Consider the following 17,814-nt stretch of genomic DNA (forward strand, 5'->3'; position numbering starts at 1 on the left):
TTGAATTTTCACATTTCAAAAAAGTATGCTTTTCTGTGTCTTTGCTACTTTGTAGTTAGGTCTGCTTTACTGTTCTAAAATGCAACAAAACAACATTCCAATGCACCATATAATGCAGCAGAGCATTACTTTTTTTTGCGGCATTTGAGAACAAAAACACTGACTCAACTTGTTAGTAGAAAACAGCCTTGACTTTATATATGAGCCAAAGTACAGGTCATCTTCAACTGTACAAATCACATTGTAATTCATAAACATTTTAGGCCACAGGAAACTATTTTTAGGAAAGTGATATACAATTACATATCAAATATCATGCGATGTGCAGGTTCCTTTTTTATTTAGAGTGTAATTCAATCCTGAAATCGAGTGATATTCAACAACATTTTTAAGTACATTCTCTCTCCAGGTATGCAATTAGTATATGACATAGGCTGTAGGGGGTGGTTGGGAGTATGGCGGTATGATAGATGATTGCATGTACTGTATATAATGGTGCGAGTAGCTATATGATATGGCAACATTAATAAATCCCACCTTCCTATCATAATGCTGATGACCTATACATAAGGGTACAGATATGTAAAAAACTTTTACATTTCTAAGCTGTTGTGTGCACAGGAGACTGCTGATGGGAGGATGGCTCATAATAATGGCTGGAATGGAATTAATGGAATGGTAACAAAACACGTGTTTGATGTGCTCGATTCATTTCCATCTATTCCATTCCACCCATTACTATGAGCCCCCTACAGCACACACACAAACAAATACAATAATATTTGTTTCAGGCTACTCAATAACAAGATTGCCAAAAGCAGAAGCTACTCTTCCTAGGGTCCAGCAAAATTAAGGCGGTCTATACAATTTTAAAAACATTACAATACATTCACAGATTTCACAACACACTGTGTGCCCTCAGGCCCCTACTCCACCAGTACCTCATATCTACAGTACTAAATCCAAGTGTGTGTATGTGTGTGTTTGTATATGTCTGTGCCAATGTTTGTGTTGCTTCACAGCCTCTGCTGTTCCATAAGGTGTTTTTTAATCTGTTTTTTAAATCTAATTTTACTGCTTGCGTCAGTTACTTGATGTGGAATAGAGTCCAATGTAGTCATGGCTCTATGTAGTACTGTGTGCCTCCCATAGTCTGTTCTGCACTTGGGGACTGTGAAGAGACCTCTTGTGGCATGTCTTGTGGGGTGCATGGGTGTCCGAGCTGTGTGCCAGTAGTATAGACAGACAGCTCGGTGCGTTCAACATGTCAAAACCTCTCATAAATAAAAGTAGTGATGAAGTCAATCTCTCCTCCACTTTCAGCCAGGAGAGATTGACATGCATATTACTAATATTAGCTCTCTGTGTACATCCAAGGGCCAGCCGTGCTGCCCTGTTCTGAGCCAATTGCAATTTTTCTAAGTCCTATTTTGTAGCACCTGACCACACGACTGAACAGTAGTCAAGGTGCGACAAAATTAGGGCCTGTAGGACCTGCCTTGTTGATAGTGTTGTTAAGAAGGTGGAACATTGCTTTATTAAAGACAGGCTTCTCCCCATCTTAGCTACTACTGTATCAATATGTTTTGACCATGACAGTTTACAATCTAGGGTTACTCCAAGCAGTTTAGTCATCTCATCTTGCTCAATTTCCACATTTATTTATTACAAGATTTAGTTGAGGTTTAGGGTCAAGTGAGTGTTTTGCTCCAAATACAATGCTTTTAGTTTTAGAAATATTTAGGGCTAACTTATTCCTTGCCACCCGCTCTGAAACTAACTGCAGCTCTTTGTTAAGTGTTGCAATCATTTCAGTCGCTGTAGTAGCTGACGTGTATAGTGTTGAGTCCACATACATAAACACTCTGGCTTTACTCAAAGTCAGTGGCATGTCGTTAGTAAAAATTGGAGAGAAAAAAAGGTAAGGAAAGTAGAACTGTCAGCAGGACCATTTTTAGGGATTGTTTTCCCATACATAGTGGAGTCAAATGTTTAGAGTCACATTTCCCTATGCCACATGCTAAATGTTTACTGTCCTCATTTTGATGTGTGTAAATAATCTTCTATTATCCAACGGTGAGGGGTAAAGTGCGGAGGGGCTTGTAGGGTCTGCTATTGGAATCAATTAAAGATCATCTTGACATATATCTGTGTTCTCTGTCCATTCCTAGACCTAGATGACATTCTCAAAGAGCTTTATGGAGGCCATGATATCTTCATCCTGGTGAGAGAAATTAAGAGTTAAGGAATTTGTTGTTTTGGACACAATGTCAATTGAACACTACTTATGGCAGTACTGTTCTTAGCTTTTCATATGTTTTGTGCTCCTCTGACATGTTGTACAGGTTCTGTAAGACAAAGCTGACAGAACTTGCTGTCTACCAACTACAGGAATACCTGAAATGTTAGCCAGGCAGGTTAAAACGATGCAATAGCCAGTGGCTTGTCCTGGAATTTTTAATATAAGGTACATATTTTCGCCAGTAAAGATTGCGGAGAATGTGTTTACCTTCTGACAGGTCTCTATGAACTCATCAATGGTCACCACCCCGTCTCTGTTCCGATCCATTTTCTGAAAAACGTGGCCATTAAAGATCGTGGATGATTACATACCGTACAGTCGTGGCCAAAAGTGTTGAGAATGACACAAATATACATTTTTAAAAAGTCTGCTGCCTCAGTTTGTATGATGGCAATTTGCATATACTCCAGAATGTTATGAAGAGTGATCAGATGAATGGCAATTAATTGCAAAGTCCCTCTTTGCCATGCAAATGAACTGAATCCCCCCCAAAAACATTTCCACTTTATTTCAGCCCTGCCACAAAAGGACCAGCTGACATCATGTCAGTGATTCTCTCGTTAACACAGGTGTGAGTGTTGATGAGGACAAGGCTGGAGATCACTCTGTCATGCTGATTGAGTTCGAATAACAGACTGGAAGCTTCAAAAGGAGGGTAGTGCTTGGAATCATTGTTCTTCCTTTGTCAACCATGGTTACCTGCAAGGAAACACGTGCCGTCATCATTGCTTTGCACAAAAAGGGCTTCACAGGCAAGGATATTGCTGCCAGTAAGATTGCACCTAAATCAACCATTTATCGGATCATCAAAAACTTCAAGGAGAGCAGTTCAATTGTTGTGAAGAAGGCTTCAGGGTGCCCAAGAAAGTCCAAAAATAGCCAGGACCGTCTCCTAAAGTTGATTCAGCTGCGGGATCGGGGCACCACCAGTACAGAGCTTGCTCAGGAATGGCAGCAGGCAGGTGTGAGTGCATCTGCATGCACAGTGAGGCGAAGACTTTTGGAGGATGGCCTGGTGTCAAGAAGGGCAGCAAAGAAGCCACTTCTCTCCAGGAAAAACATCAGGGACAGATTGATATTCTGCAAAAGGTACATGGATTGGACTGCTGAGGACTGGGGTAAAGTAATTTTCTCTGATGAATCCCCTTTCCGATTGTTTGGGGTATCCGGAAAAAAGCTTGTCCGGAGAAGACAAGGTGAGTGCTACCATCAGTCCTGTGTCATGCCAACAGTAAAGCATCCTGAGACCATTCATGTGTGGGGTTGCTTCTCAGCCAAGGGAGTGGGTTCACTCACAATTTTGCCTAAGAACACAGCCATGAATAAAGAATGGTACCAACACATCCTCCGAGAGCAACTTCTCCCAACCATCCAGGAACAGTTTGGTGACGAACAATGCCTTTTCCAGCACGATGGAGCACCTTGCCATAACTAAGTGGCTCGAGGAACAAAACATCGATATTTTGGGTCCATGGCCAGGAAACTCCCCAGAACTTAATCCCATTGAGAATTTGTGGTCAATCCTCAAGAGGCAGGTGGACAAACAAAAACCCACAAATTCTGACAAACTCCAAGCATTGATTATGCAAGAATGGGCTGCCATCAGTCAGGATGTGGCCCAGAAGTTAATTGACAGCATGCCAGGGTGGATTGCAGAGGTCTTGAAAAAGAAGGGTCAAGACTGCAAATATTGACTCTTTGCATCAACTTCATGTAATTGTCAATAAAAGCCTTTGACACTTATGAAATGCTTGTAACTATACTTCAGTATTCCATAGTAACATCTGACAAAAACATCTAAAGACACTGAAGCAGCAAACTTTGTGGAAATTAATATTTGTGTCATTCTCAAAACTTTTGGTCACGACTGTACTACTGACCTCCACAGTGACACAATGTGAAGCTTTAAGGTTGTGAAAATTAAATCCGACCAGAGTTCTCATCAAACAATAACCAACAATAAAGCCTTAGGACAGAAACAATACAAACAGAAGGACAGAAGGTGTTAAACAACATGTAAAATGTCAGACATGGGAGGGGGTTACACACTGGGTGGTTTATGTACCTGAAAGAACTTGTCCACATGCTCAGATGGGTCATCATCTCGTACACTGGGAGAGGTATACCTGCCCATCATGTCATAGATGGACGTCATTATGGCCAACATCTCCTGTACACAGGTGCACACAATACACACATACACACACACACACATAACACACACATGCACACTTGCACGCACACACACACACACACATAACACACACACAAACACATGGACACACAGTTGCACGCACACACACACAGTCATGAGTCAGTGCTATAACTTGCAGTGTTACGTCTAGCAGTAGAACTCTCACTATGCAACAGACAGCACCTCCTTGGTGATGCAGCCATCCTTGTTGATATCATACAGATTGAAGGCCCACAGGAGTTTCTCTGTTTCTGAACCTCTGAGCAGTACAGATAGTCCAATCACAAAGTCCTGGAGGGGAGGGGGAGGGGCGGGGGGTTGAGCAGGTTATTGGGATGGCTAAGATTGATTGTTCAGGAAGGTTTTATGCGAGAGAAGAAATTACCTTACTTTAAAGGAGCTTTGCTTACCTCAAAACGGATAGAGCCATTTCTGTCCATGTCAAAAGCGTTGAACAGGAAATGTGCATATGTGGTGGCATCTGAGAAGTGATACCAATAATGTAGTTAACATCAGGCAGGTGTACAGTGGATGACAGTTGGTTATTTATTCTCTTTTCACTTTCATCCATTTTGACGGTTGCTCAGGGTGAAATGGGTCAGTCTTTAAAGCATCTACAGTGCATTCGGAAAGAATTCAGAACCCTTGACTTTTTCCACATTTTGTTACGTTACAGCCTAATTCTAAAATTGATTCAATATTTTTTCTCATTAATCTACACACAATACCCCATAATGACAAAACAAAAACAAGTTTTTAGATTTTTTTCCTAAATTATTAAAAATAAAAAACAGAAATGCCTGATTTACATACAGTAAGCATTCAGATCCTTTGCTATGAGACTCAAAATTGAGCTCAGGTGCATCCTGTTTCCATTGATCATCCTTGACATGTTTCTAGAACTTGACCACAGTCCACCTGTGGTAAATTCAATTGATTGGACATGATTTGGAAAGGCACACCTGACTATATAAGGTCCCACAGTTGACAGTGTATGTCAGAGTAAAAACCAAGCCATGAGGTCGAAGGAATTGTCCGTAGAGCTCGGAGACAGGAATGTGTCGAGGCACAGATCTGGGGAAGGGGACCAAAAAATGTCTGCAGCATTGAAGGTCCCCAAGACCACAGTGGCCTCCATCAGTCTTAAATGGAAGAAGTTTGGAACCATCAAGACTCTTCCTAGAGCTGGCCGTCCGGCCAGACTGAGCAATCGGTGGACAAGGGCCTTGGTCAGGGAGGTGACTAAGAACCCGAACTCTATCATTCTGACAGAGCTCCAGAGTTCCTTTGTGGAGATGGAAGAACTTTCCAGAAGGACAGCCATCTCTGCAGCACTCCACCAGGCCTTTATGGTAGAGTGGCCAAATGGAAACCACTCCTCAGTAAAAGGCACATGACAGCCTGCTTGGAGTTTGCCAAAAGGCACCTAAAGGACTTTCAGACCATGAGAAACAAGATTCACTGGTCTAATGAAACCAAGATTGAACTCTTTAGCCTGAATGCCAAGCATCACGCCTGGAGGAAACCTGGGACCACCAGCATGGTGGTGGTAGCATCATGCTGTGGGGATGTTTTTCAGCGGCACTGATTGGGAGACTAGTCAGGATTGAGGGGAAGATGAATGGAGCAAAGTATATAGAGATCCTTGATGAAAACCTGCTCCAGAGCGCTCAGGACCTGAGACTGGGGCGAATGTTTACCTTCCAACAGGACAACGACCCTAAGCACACAGCCAAAACAACGCAAGAGTGGCTTTGGGACAAGTCTCTGAATGTCCTTGAGTGGCCTAGTTGGAGCCCGGACTTGAACCCGATCAAACAAGCTACAAGCTTGTTACAAGAAGACTCGAGGCTGCAATCGCTGCCAAAGGTGCTTCAACAAAGTACTGAGTCAATGGCCTTTATGCTTATGTAAATGTGATAGCTGTGTTTTTTTATTTGATACATTTCCCAAAATTTCTACAACCCTGCTTTTACTTCATCATTATGGGTTATTGTTTGTAGATTGATGAGGGGAAAACATATTTAATACATTTTAGAATAAGGCTGTAAAGTAATAAAATGTGGAAAAAGTCAAGGGTTCTGAATACTTTCCAAATGCACTGTATATATCAATCGATGAGGTTCTGAGTTGTCAGAATCTTGCATCTACTGATCAAATTTTCATTCAAAAACAGTAAGACAAAGCTCTATCAAATAACAGTCCATTGAAATAGCCAGCCTGTCCTCAAGGACATTATATAGTAAATGTAAATCTGTAACACTCAAATTAGTATGATATGTTACATTGTGTATTGTTACCTAAGCCAAAAATGAGGTTGGTCGGGGAGGATTGGTGGGCATACACAAAAGTCTAGCAACCCAAAGGCGTCACGGGCAATTTTAGTTAATAAGCAACTTTGCAACTACTTACTTCTTCTTAGCTACTTTGCAACTACTTAGCATGTTAGTTAACATAACTATTAACCTTAACTCTAACCTTAACCTTAACCTCTAACCCTAACACCTAGCCTAGCTAACTTGCTCTATCTAGCCACCTTGCTAACATTAGCCACAACATGTCATATGTATTGCAAATTTGTAACATATTGCACAAATTGTAATTCGTAACATTTCATATGAAATGTATGATGGACATCCACAAATGAATACCATACAAAACATATCATACTCATTTGAGTGTCACAGATATACATTTACTATGTGAGGTCTACCCCTGAGTCCAGGTTGAAATTGCTGATAACAGTAGGGGCAGTTAAAAGGGCGTCTCCCACCCATCTGCTATCAACCATGGTGCCCCCCTTGCATCTCTTGAGGGGAGAGAATCCTACCTCCCTGGGGGAAGAACTGTGAATAGATGGTCTTGAACGTCTCCTCATCCACCAGCCCGCTAGGACATTCCTGTTCAGAGAGAAAATAAAATATCTTGAATAAGTTTGTCTTACTTAACTTGTATGTACTGTACGCATGTTAAAATGTAGTTAAATATCTGTGAAAATAGGTGTGTCTAACGGCTTGTAAACGGCTAATATGCAGTTAACTGCCAAAATAAAGGAAACCCCAACATAAAGTGTTTTAATAGGGCGTTGGTCCACCATGAGCCAGAACAGCTTCAATGCACCTTAGCATAGATTCTTATTAGTGTCTGGAACGCTATTGGATGGATGTGACACCATTCTTCCGTGAGAAATTCCATAATTTGGTGTTTTGTTGATGGTGGTGGAAGACTCTGTCTCAGGCACCGCTCCAGAATCTCCAATAAGTGTTCAATGGGGTTTAAAACTGGTGACTGAGACGGCCATGGCATATGGTTTACATAATTTTCATGCTCATCAAATCATGCAGTAACCACTCGTGCACTATGGATGGGGGCATTGTTATCCTATGGAGGCATAGCCATGGCTGCCAGAATAATGGCCAAAATAATGGCCTGCCCATCATTTTTATACAGGACCCTAAGCATGATTGGATGTTAACTGCTCAATTAACTCAGGAACCACACCTGTGTGGAAGCACCTGCTTTCAATATACGTTGTATCCCTCCTTTACTCAAGTGTTTCCATTATTTTGGCAGTTACCTGTATGTCTAAACGGCTTGTAGTGTGTGTAAATATCTGTGTAAATGTATGTAGCTATGTAAGTATGTAAAACATATTGTGAGATGATATCTTTGCAGTCCTTCAAGTCCCTGACAATGTTTATTTAACCACCCCACTCCCATTCGGTGCTCTAAGCCCAGCCAAGTCCCAGTCGCACATTTTTGAAGCCTCTGTAGAGTGACTGCAGCTCTTTCCTGGTAAACTGGGTCTGGGCCTGGAGCTGTTCTAAGCCTTCGGGCTGGTGACGAACAGTAGAAAGCTCCAATTCACAGTCACTACTCTCTGTTTGAGAGAGGAGAGAGAGAGAGGAGGACAACCCAGGGAAAGGAAGGAAAGTCGGGAGAAGGGGAGAGGTGAAAGGGAGAGGAGAATGCGGATTCAGAGAGAGGCAAAAACAGGACAGAAATGGATGAGAAAGGTTGAAATCGGGAGAAGAAGATGTGGGGATAATCAGAAGAAATTGGGAGGGAGAGACATTTGTGTGGTGGGTAACAGAAATGGGGTTGGATGACAATGGTGTACAATAACATTTTTTAAAGCAAAAATATGGTGGATAATAAAGTAAGAGAGGATGATGAGTGGAAGATAAGCAACCCTCAGAGAGACAAAAAAAATAAATATATATATATAATGAGAGAGTGGGGCACAGATTAAAACATACATAATCAAGACAAAGGAAATGAAGAATACATGGAGTTACTACTGTGTGTGTGCTCACCATCTATGATATACAAACAACCAGAGAGAGGAATAGAGAGAGGAAGAGATTGAAGTATAGGGAAGTGAGGAGGTGAGAAAGGGAGAAACACACAATCAGGTTAAGTCAGGTGGCCACAGTGTTGTCTTTTCTATTTCTATCTATCTTTAATAAGACATGAGACCTTCGTGTTTTGAGGCATTTTGTCTTGATATGCAGTGGAAGCCAGCTGTCTCTCATAAATTGACAACAGTGAAATCATGTAGCGTCAACTATCAACAACACAGTACGAATAGCGTATGTCTATTTGTGAGGAATATGATGGCCTTGATCAGAAAAGAGACTGGGGAGTCTGTCCCTGTTACTTACCATCTAATGACAAGGGCTCCCAGACACCAAACTGCTTGAACATTACAAAAAAAAGGCCAATGACTACAGTAATTGCAATCAGTTCCATGCCATCCAGCACCATGGCTGATTGATTGAGTAAGAACCTTTATATGCTTTCTATTGGCCAGCCCTGGACATATAGGATGTGTATTCCATAACTTTACAAATGTTTGCTGCTGTAAGTGTGTGTCTAAAAAACATCCTATCAAAGAATTGAAGAAGATGCCTGAAAAATAGCTGCAAACACTGAAATCTATTGGTCACTCTTTACTCCCCCCATCCTCCCACCCACACACACTGTAAAGCAGGTGAAATCTGCAAGTGACGATGCTCTTCATGGGTGAACAAGGTAAAGATCCAGTAACAGTCACTCTGTTTCAGCTGCCATTCATTTAACCCCTTGATCTCCAGCGAAGGCAAAAAGGTGAGTTTGTTGATAATATTTTGTCTTCCAAAAGTCCCTCTAAATCCAGGTCCAGTGCATGGTTTTGAGTATAAAAACAACAAAGGTATACTACTTAATTCCTCATCTCCCAAATCTCTACATCCTTTGTGAAGTATCCTCTGTAGTAAACATTCTGTCCCAGTTAAGGGCTGAACCCCCTGTGTCTCCCTTTTTGGGTAAGTCCGTCCCACAGGTCCATCAAGACAGGAATTCTCCCTCTAGTGCAGTCTCCGGTTTGAGTGAGCGAGAAAGATGAGTGAGAGAGGGGGGAGGAGGGCAGCGAGTCCGGAGGGATGATGTGTGTTTTTTACTAATAGTTTCTGATTGACCGTCTGAGCGTTTCCTTGTTTGCCCAGGCATTTTAAGGATGATGTAAAGCTGTAAACCAGGCATTGATCCACATCCGCTGATGGCTGGAATATGACCAGCAGCACTTAGAGTGAAGGAGTCTGCCCTGCCCTGTGTGGCGCTGCCTGTGTCTACCTCCCATTGACACATATAGCACAAAAAGGCAGACTCACATCAAACATAACACTGGATGGATTCACAAATTGAGGGAAGAGGGGAGGTAGACAGAGTGCCCTAAGGTTTTTCCCATCCTATTTCTCTTTAAGTCTCTGTCAAGTTTTAGCAACAATGCTCTCCATTAATTTACAATCCACCAACACTTTCATGATATCAGTTGTGGTAGTGTGCATGACTGTGAGGGCGTAAACAAGACAAAGAGAAGAGACAAAGATGGGTAGAGTTCATAACTGATGAGTGTGCACATCTTAATGGAGTGAGTTTAAGCTGGAGCTGAGAGAGGGGGCAGGGGGGATAAATCAATCATCAATCATTGAGATGCAAAATGCTGGTCTTAGGATTGGAATGGGAACAGGCCAGAAATGCATTTTACCAGAGAGAGAGAGAGATTTAGATGGAGTTAGTCACTTGACTCTCTCTTCTAAGTGCCCAGAGATGCTGCACATAAAGGTGCTGGATACTATAGGGAAAACACTTAAGCAGCACTGACCACTGCACTGGGAAGACAGTCTGAGGCCCCTCCCACAACTGAGCCTGTGTTCATAATTTCAAATCAAATCAAATTTTATTAGTCACATCCCCCGAATACAACTTACAGTGAAATGCTTACTTACGAGCCCCTAACCGACAGTGCAGTTTAAAAAGATACAGATAAGAATAAGAGATAAAAGTAACAAGTAGTTAAAGAGGAGCAGTAAAAAACAACAATATATACAGGGGGGGGGGGGGGGGGTGCCAGTACAGAGTCAATGTGCGGGGGTACCGGTTGGTTGAGGTAGTATGTATATGGAGGTAGAGTTAATTAAAGTGACTATGGATAGATGACAACAGAGAGTGGCAGTGGTGTGGAGAGGGGAGGGGGGGCAATGTGAATAGTCTGGGAGGCCATTTGACTAGATGTTCAGGAGTCTTATGGCTTGGGGGTAGAAGCTGATTAGTAGCCCATTGGACTTAGACTTGGCGCTCCGGTACCGCTTGCCGTTTGGTATGAGAGAGAACAGTCTATGACTAGTGTGGCTGGAGTCTTTGAGAATTGTCAGGGCCTTCCTCTGACACCGCCTGGTATAGAGGTCCTGGATGGCAGGAAGCTTGGCCCCAGTGATGTACTGGGCCGTTCACACTCTGTAGTACCAGGCAGTGATGCAACCAGTCAGGATGCTCTCGATGGTGCATCTGTAGAACCTTTTGTGGATCTGAGGACCCATGCCAAATCTTTTCAATTTCCTGAGGGGGAATAGGTTTTGTCGTGCCCGCTTCACGACTATTATGTTGTGCTTGGACCATGTTAGTTTGTTGGTGATGTGGACACCGAGGAACTTGGAGCTCTCAACCTGCTCCACTACAGCCCCGTCGATGAGAATGGGGCCGTGCTATGTCCTCTTTTTCCTGTAGTCCACAATCATCTCCTTTGTCTTGATCACGTTGAGGGAGAGGTTGTTGTCCTCGCACCACACGGCCAGGTCCCCTCCCTATAGGCTGTCTCGTTGTTGTCGGTGATCAGGCCTACTACGGTTGTGTCATCGGCAAATTTAATGATGGTGTTGGAGTCGTGCCTGGCCGTGCAGTCATGAGTGAACAGGGAATGCAGGAGGGGATTGAGCACGCACCCCTGAGGGGCCCCTGTGTTGAGTATCAGCGTGGCGGATGTGTTGTTACCTACCCTTACCACCTGGGGGCGGCCCGTCAGGAAGTCCAGGATCCAGTTGCAGAGGGAGGTGTTTAGTCCCAGGGTCCTTAGCTTATTGATGAGCTTTGAGGGCACTATGGTGTTGAACGCTGAGCTGTAGTCAATGAATAGCATTCTCACATAGGTGTTCCTTCTGTCCAGGTGGGAAAGGGCAGTGTGGATTGCAATAGAGACTGCATCATCTGTGGATCTGTTGGGGCGGTATGCAAATTGGAGTGGGTCTAGGGTTTCTGGGATGATGGTATTGATGTGAGCCATGACCAGCCTTTCAAAGCACTTCATGGCTATAGACGTGAGTGCTACGGGTCAGTAGTCATTTAGGCAGGTTTCCTTAGTGTTCTTGTGCACAGGCACTATGGTGGTCTGCTTAAAACATGTTGGTATTACAGACTCGGACAGGGAGAGGTTGAAAATGTCAGTGAAAACACTTGCTAGTTGGTCAGCGCATGCTCGCAGTACACGTCCTGGTAATCCGTCTGGCCCTGCGGCTTTGTGAATGTTGACCTGTCGAAAGGTCTTACTCACATCAGCTGCGGAGAGCGTGATCACAGTCTTCCGGTACAGCTGGTGCTCGCATACATGTTTCAGTGTTATTTGCCTCGAAGCAAGCATAGAAGTAGTTTAGCTTGTCCGGTAAGCTCGTGTCACTGGGCAGCTCTCGGCTGTGCTTCCCTTTGTAGTCTGTAATGGTGTCCAGGCGCTGCCACATCCGACGAGCATCAGAGCCGGTGTAGTACGACTCGATCTTAGTCCTGTATTGACGCTTTGTTTGATGGTTCGTCGGAGGGCATAGCGGGATTTCTTAGAAGTTTCCGGGTTAGAGTCCCGCCTCTTGAAGGTGGCAGCTCTAGCTTTTAGCTCAGTGCAGATGCTGGCTGTAATCCATGGTTTCTGGTTGGGTTATGTACGTACGGTCACTGTGGGGACGACGTCATCGATGCAATTATTGATGAAGCCAATGACAGATGTGATGTACTCCTCAATGCCATTGGAGGAATCCCGGAGCATATTCCAGTCTGTACTAGCAAAACAGTCCTGTAGCTTAGCATCTGCTTTATCTGACCACTTTTTTATTGATCTTGTCACTGGTGCTTCCTGCGTACATTTTTTGCTTGTAAGCAGAAATTAGGAGGATAGAATTATGGTCAGATTTGCCAAATGGAGGGCGAGTGCTTCTTTGCAAACACATACAAGTTGAAATACTAAGAGTAAAAAATGCCTTTTAGGAGAAGTTTCCTCACTGTCAACTCTATTTCCACAGGGAGCAAACACAGGTGACCAAACCACTACTATCAGAATGATCACAGAACATATTTACTCCACTGATGTCTCCATAAACATGTGAACTGCCAGAACAGTACCAGGCAGACCCTTCTATCCATGCATACGGTATAAGGTTAGCTCATGTAATAGACCATTTAAAACAACTGAGTGGCTGCGGTTCCGGATTTTCTGAAATCCGACTTGCCTTGGCTATTCATATGGAGATTTCTGCGCAAGTGCAGGATTTTTCTTGTACGTAGCTTCTGCTCAGTCTCCCACTGCCGCTTCTCCCTCGTTGACATGGAGGGGGAAACTTTATGTTGTAGGGGAGAGCAGGGATTAAAGCAACACGGTGCGAAAGTAATGCCCATTTTGTCATGTAACACAGAAGCTAGAATGATGCACAGTGAGGTCAGTGCATTCCTAATGTGGAGGACGAGCTCCCTGCAAAACAGCAGCCCATTCCGACCATGTTTCACCGAGTTATCAACAAAAAGTGGTTTTGAGCTAAAACAGTGTTTTTCGGTTGTAGAGTTGTGTTTAGTTGTTTAAGGTTCCAAACATGTCATTTTCTTATCCTATCTAGTTACTAAATGACAGCATAGGTTTCAAGTATCATGCTAGCTAGTCTTGGGTGTTAGCCTGGGTGAAATTACAGCAAAACAATGTAAACTGATGACCAGGAATAAAATAAAATAAACATTTATGCACAGGCCATTGTCCCTGCTAGTTCATATTGCTTTTATAATGTTAGCAATGTATCAACAAGTGACTGAATGTTTGAAAATTATATGACATTAGAATTATGACTTAATCAATTGACTTGATGGATCAGCTTCTCACATAAGCTTTTATATGCAGGTTAGTGGTTAAAAATACATTTATGATTCTGGAGGTCAAATACCTTATGTAAAGCCATGGAAATGTGATAAGCATGATGAGTTTGCTGTTTGTGAAGAGAATAAAGCTGTTTATTTTATCAAGACACGAGGAGCGCGCATGACAAGGACAGCTAGAGCGCACATAATTGGTCCAGCTAAGCATGAATAATCATTGAAAATGGTGAAAAACATCTCCTACTACATTCCAATTAAAGTGAGATAAGAAAATTATGGTTAATGTAGCTATTATGTGATCCATTTTAGTCTGATTCATATTGTAAGGCAAAATATTGTGTTTGCGTAACATTACAATGTTGATGCATGGTTCATTTTCATACATTCCGAACCTATAGGATTAATTATTCAAATCGACACAAACATGAAATGATGGCTTATAGTACATTTGTTGAAAGTAACGAGCATTACAAACCAGAAACATGGCGATGAGACAAATATTGTGCACTTCTCGCCAGCTGTTTCTTCCATCCCAAGGCTGTGTTATTCTCGCCCCACCGGCAGGTACAAAAGTAATGTTGCGGTAGTTCTGTTCTCTGTCTATTTCATTTCAACTTATTTACCCTAGAAATGAAATTACAATTCCTAATGGTAGAGGCAAATATATAAGATATTTGTCATAAAATATGGTGTATCTAGCTCTATCGATCTCTGAGTAATTAGGAACAAAACTAAAAGTGTTACTTTGGTCCTGCTTCTCTACACTAAAGATATGGTTGACATATTCAAACTATAAATTCTATGCCCCTATTTTTTCAGGAGGGGTGTTAGGCTACATGCAGCTATCATGTTGTACACAAAAGACATGATCGACATGTCCGTACCAACTTTGTTGTGTGTTGTAACAGTATTGCAAACATAAGCACAAAACAAAGGTAGTCTATTTCAAGCAAGACAGAGACAGGCAGTCTCTCATAATCATTGCTAACATTGGCTAGGTCTTTTTTCATCAACTCTCGCTAAGATATGGCAGCATAACTATGAAGATTATCATCACAAATAGTAGGCAGTCTAAAGCAGTAGTTGACAAACGACATAAGGGTGCCGGGTGATGCAAAATGAACTTGACCATTGTCAGACTTTGGTTACCTGTCCTGATACACATGCTCAGCTGCCTATAACATTCGGCTGCACAGAGGTGGAACAGCTTGGTAGCCTACTCGTTGGTACTTGCATGATCATTGAGAAGCGAAAAAGCAGTTAGTAGGGATGGGATGGTGTTGGTTAACATATGAGGAGACATAGGCTACATCATCATGGTTCAGAAGAGGGTGAGTAAAGACAGAAAGTAAAGGAAGTGGCAGTTTGAGCAGCAGTTACGTAGTGTGCGTAAATTAACACAGCCTTGAAACAAAGACAGCAGTACAAAGTGCTGATCGATCTTACATTAAAGACAGACATTGATGGCATATCGTCATTTCCATACTCTTCGGATCAAACATTAATAACTGTAATGAGAGCAGCATTAAGGCCAATAGTCCCAAACAATTACAGTACAGCTCTCTGTCTCAATTCAATTTCAATTTTAGGGGCTTTATTGGCATAGGAAACATATGTTTACATTGATAAAGCAAGTGAAATAGATAAACAAAAGTGAAATAAACATATATATTGTTTTACATTACACACAGTTCCAAAAGAATAAAGACATTTCAAATGTGATATTATGTCTATACAGTGCCTTGCAAAAGTATTCATCCCCCTTGGCGTTTTTCCTATTTTGTTGTATTACAACATGTAATTAAATTACAACCTGTAATTTAAATAGATTTTTATTTGGATTTCATGTAATGGACATAAACAAAATAGTCAAAATTGGTGAAGTGAAATGAAAAAAATAACTTGTGCGTGCATATGTTTTTTTATTTATTTATTTATTTAACCTTTATTTAACCAGGTAGGCAAATTGAGAACACGTTCTCATTTACAATTGCGACCTGGCCAAGATAAAGCAAAGCAGTTCGACACATACAACAACACATAGTTACACATGGAGTAAAACAACATATAGTCAATAATACAGTGAAAAAAAAATAAAAAATAAGTCTATATACAATGTGAGCAAGTGAGGTGAGATAAGGGAGGTGAAGGCAAACAAATATATGTATAAATAAATAAAAATATAAAAGGCCATGGAGGCGAAGTGAGTACAACACAGCACGTAAAATAAAAACTAAAAAAACAATGGAATGGTTGGTTTGCGGTGGAAGAAAGTGCAAAGTAGAGACAGAAATAAAGGGGTGCAAAGGAGCAAAATAAATTAATAAATAAATACAGTAGGTAAAGAGGTAGTTGTTTGGGCTAAATTGTAGATAGGTTATATACAGGTGCAGTAATCTATGAGCTGCTCTGACAGCTGGTGCTTAAAGCTAGTGAGGGAGATAGGTGTTTCCAGTTTCAGAGATTTTTGTAGTTCGTTCCAGTCATTGGCAGCAGAGAACTGGAAGGAGAGGCGTCCAAAGGAAGAATTGGTTTTGGGGGTGACTAGAGAGATATACCTGCTGGAGCGCGTGCTACAGGTAGGTGCTGCTATGGTGACCAGCGAGCTGAGATAAGGGGGGACTTTACCTAGCAGGGTCTTGTAGATGACCTGGAACCAGTGGGTTTGGCGACGAGTATGAAGCGAGGGCCAGCCAACGAGAGTGTACAGGTCGCAGTGGTGGGTAGTATATGGGGCTTTGGTGACAAAACGGATGGCACTGTGATAGACTGCATCCAATTTATTGAGTAGGGTTTTGGAGGCTATTTTGTAAATGACATCACCGAAGTCGAGGATTGGTAGGATGGTCAGTTTTACAAGGGTATGTTTGGCAGCATGAGTAAAGGATGCTTTGTTGCGGAATAGGAAGCCAATTCTAGATTTGACTTTGGATTGGAGATGTTTGATGTGAGTCTGGAAGGAGAGTTTGCAGTCTAACCAGACACCTAGGTATTTGTAGGTGTCCACATATTCTAAGTCAGAGCCGTCCAAAGTAGTGATGTTGGACAGGCGGGCAGGAGCAGGCAGCGATCGGTTGAAGAGCATGCATTTGGTTTTACTTGTATTTAAGAGCAGTTGGAGGCCACGGAAGGAGAGTTGTATGGCATTGAAGCTCGCCTGGAGGGTTGTTAACACAGTGTCAAAAGAAGGGCCAGAAGTGTACAGAATAGTGTCGTCTGCGTAGAGGTGGATCAGAGAATCACCAGCAGCAAGAGCGACATCATTGATGTAAACAGAGAAGAGAGTCGGTCCAAGAATTGAACCCTGTGGCACCCCCATAGAGACTGCCAGAGGCCCGGACAACAGACCCTCCGATTTGACACACTGAACTCGATCAGAGAAGTAGTTGGTGAACCAGGCGAGGCAATCATTAGAGAAACCAAGGCTGTCGAGTCTGCCAATGAGGATGTGGTGATTGACAGAGTCAAAGGCCTTGGCCAGGTCAATGAATACGGCTGCACAGTATTGTTTCCTATCGATGGCGGTTACGATATCGTTTATGACCTTGAGCGTAGCTGAGGTGCACCCATGACCAGCTCTGAAACCAGATTGCATTGCGGAGAAGGTGTGGTGGGATTCGAAATGGTCGGTAATCTGTTTGTTGACTTGGCTTTCGAAGACCTTAGAAAGGCAGGGTAGGATAGATATAGGTCTGTAGCAGTTAGGGTCAAGGGTGTCCCCCCCTTTGAAGAGGGGGATAACCGCAGCTGCTTTCCAATCTTTGGGGATCTCAGACGACACGAAAGAGAGGTTGAAGAGGCTAGTAATAGGGGTGGCAACAATTTCAGCAGATAGTTTTAGAAAGAAAGGGTCCAGATTATCTAGCCCGGCTGATTT

The 17,814-nt window shown here is 42.5% G+C and overlaps 1 protein-coding gene across 3 annotated transcripts in view; it reads right to left on the minus strand.

Annotated features, from left to right (window-relative positions):
• Nucleotides 1–17,814, minus strand: part of LOC139552440 (calsenilin-like) — a 36,620-nt gene continuing 18,806 nt past the window's right edge. Inside the window, exons 1-8 of one of the 3 annotated variants that reach the window (XM_071364192.1) lie at nt 9,161–10,816; nt 8,252–8,376; nt 7,327–7,396; nt 4,907–4,977; nt 4,680–4,787; nt 4,368–4,472; nt 2,510–2,572; nt 1–2,221 (exon numbers count right to left, since the gene is read on the minus strand). In XM_071364192.1, the coding sequence (XP_071220293.1) occupies nt 2,174–2,221; nt 2,510–2,572; nt 4,368–4,472; nt 4,680–4,787; nt 4,907–4,977; nt 7,327–7,396; nt 8,252–8,376; nt 9,161–9,263 (693 nt within the window). In that variant the 5' untranslated portion in view covers nt 9,264–10,816 and the 3' untranslated portion in view covers nt 1–2,173. The other 2 variants (XM_071364191.1, XM_071364190.1) reach the window with 2 other exon arrangements.

This window comes from Salvelinus alpinus, chromosome 24 (assembly GCF_045679555.1).
Source record: "Salvelinus alpinus chromosome 24, SLU_Salpinus.1, whole genome shotgun sequence".
Classification (NCBI taxonomy): Eukaryota; Metazoa; Chordata; class Actinopteri; order Salmoniformes; family Salmonidae; genus Salvelinus; species Salvelinus alpinus.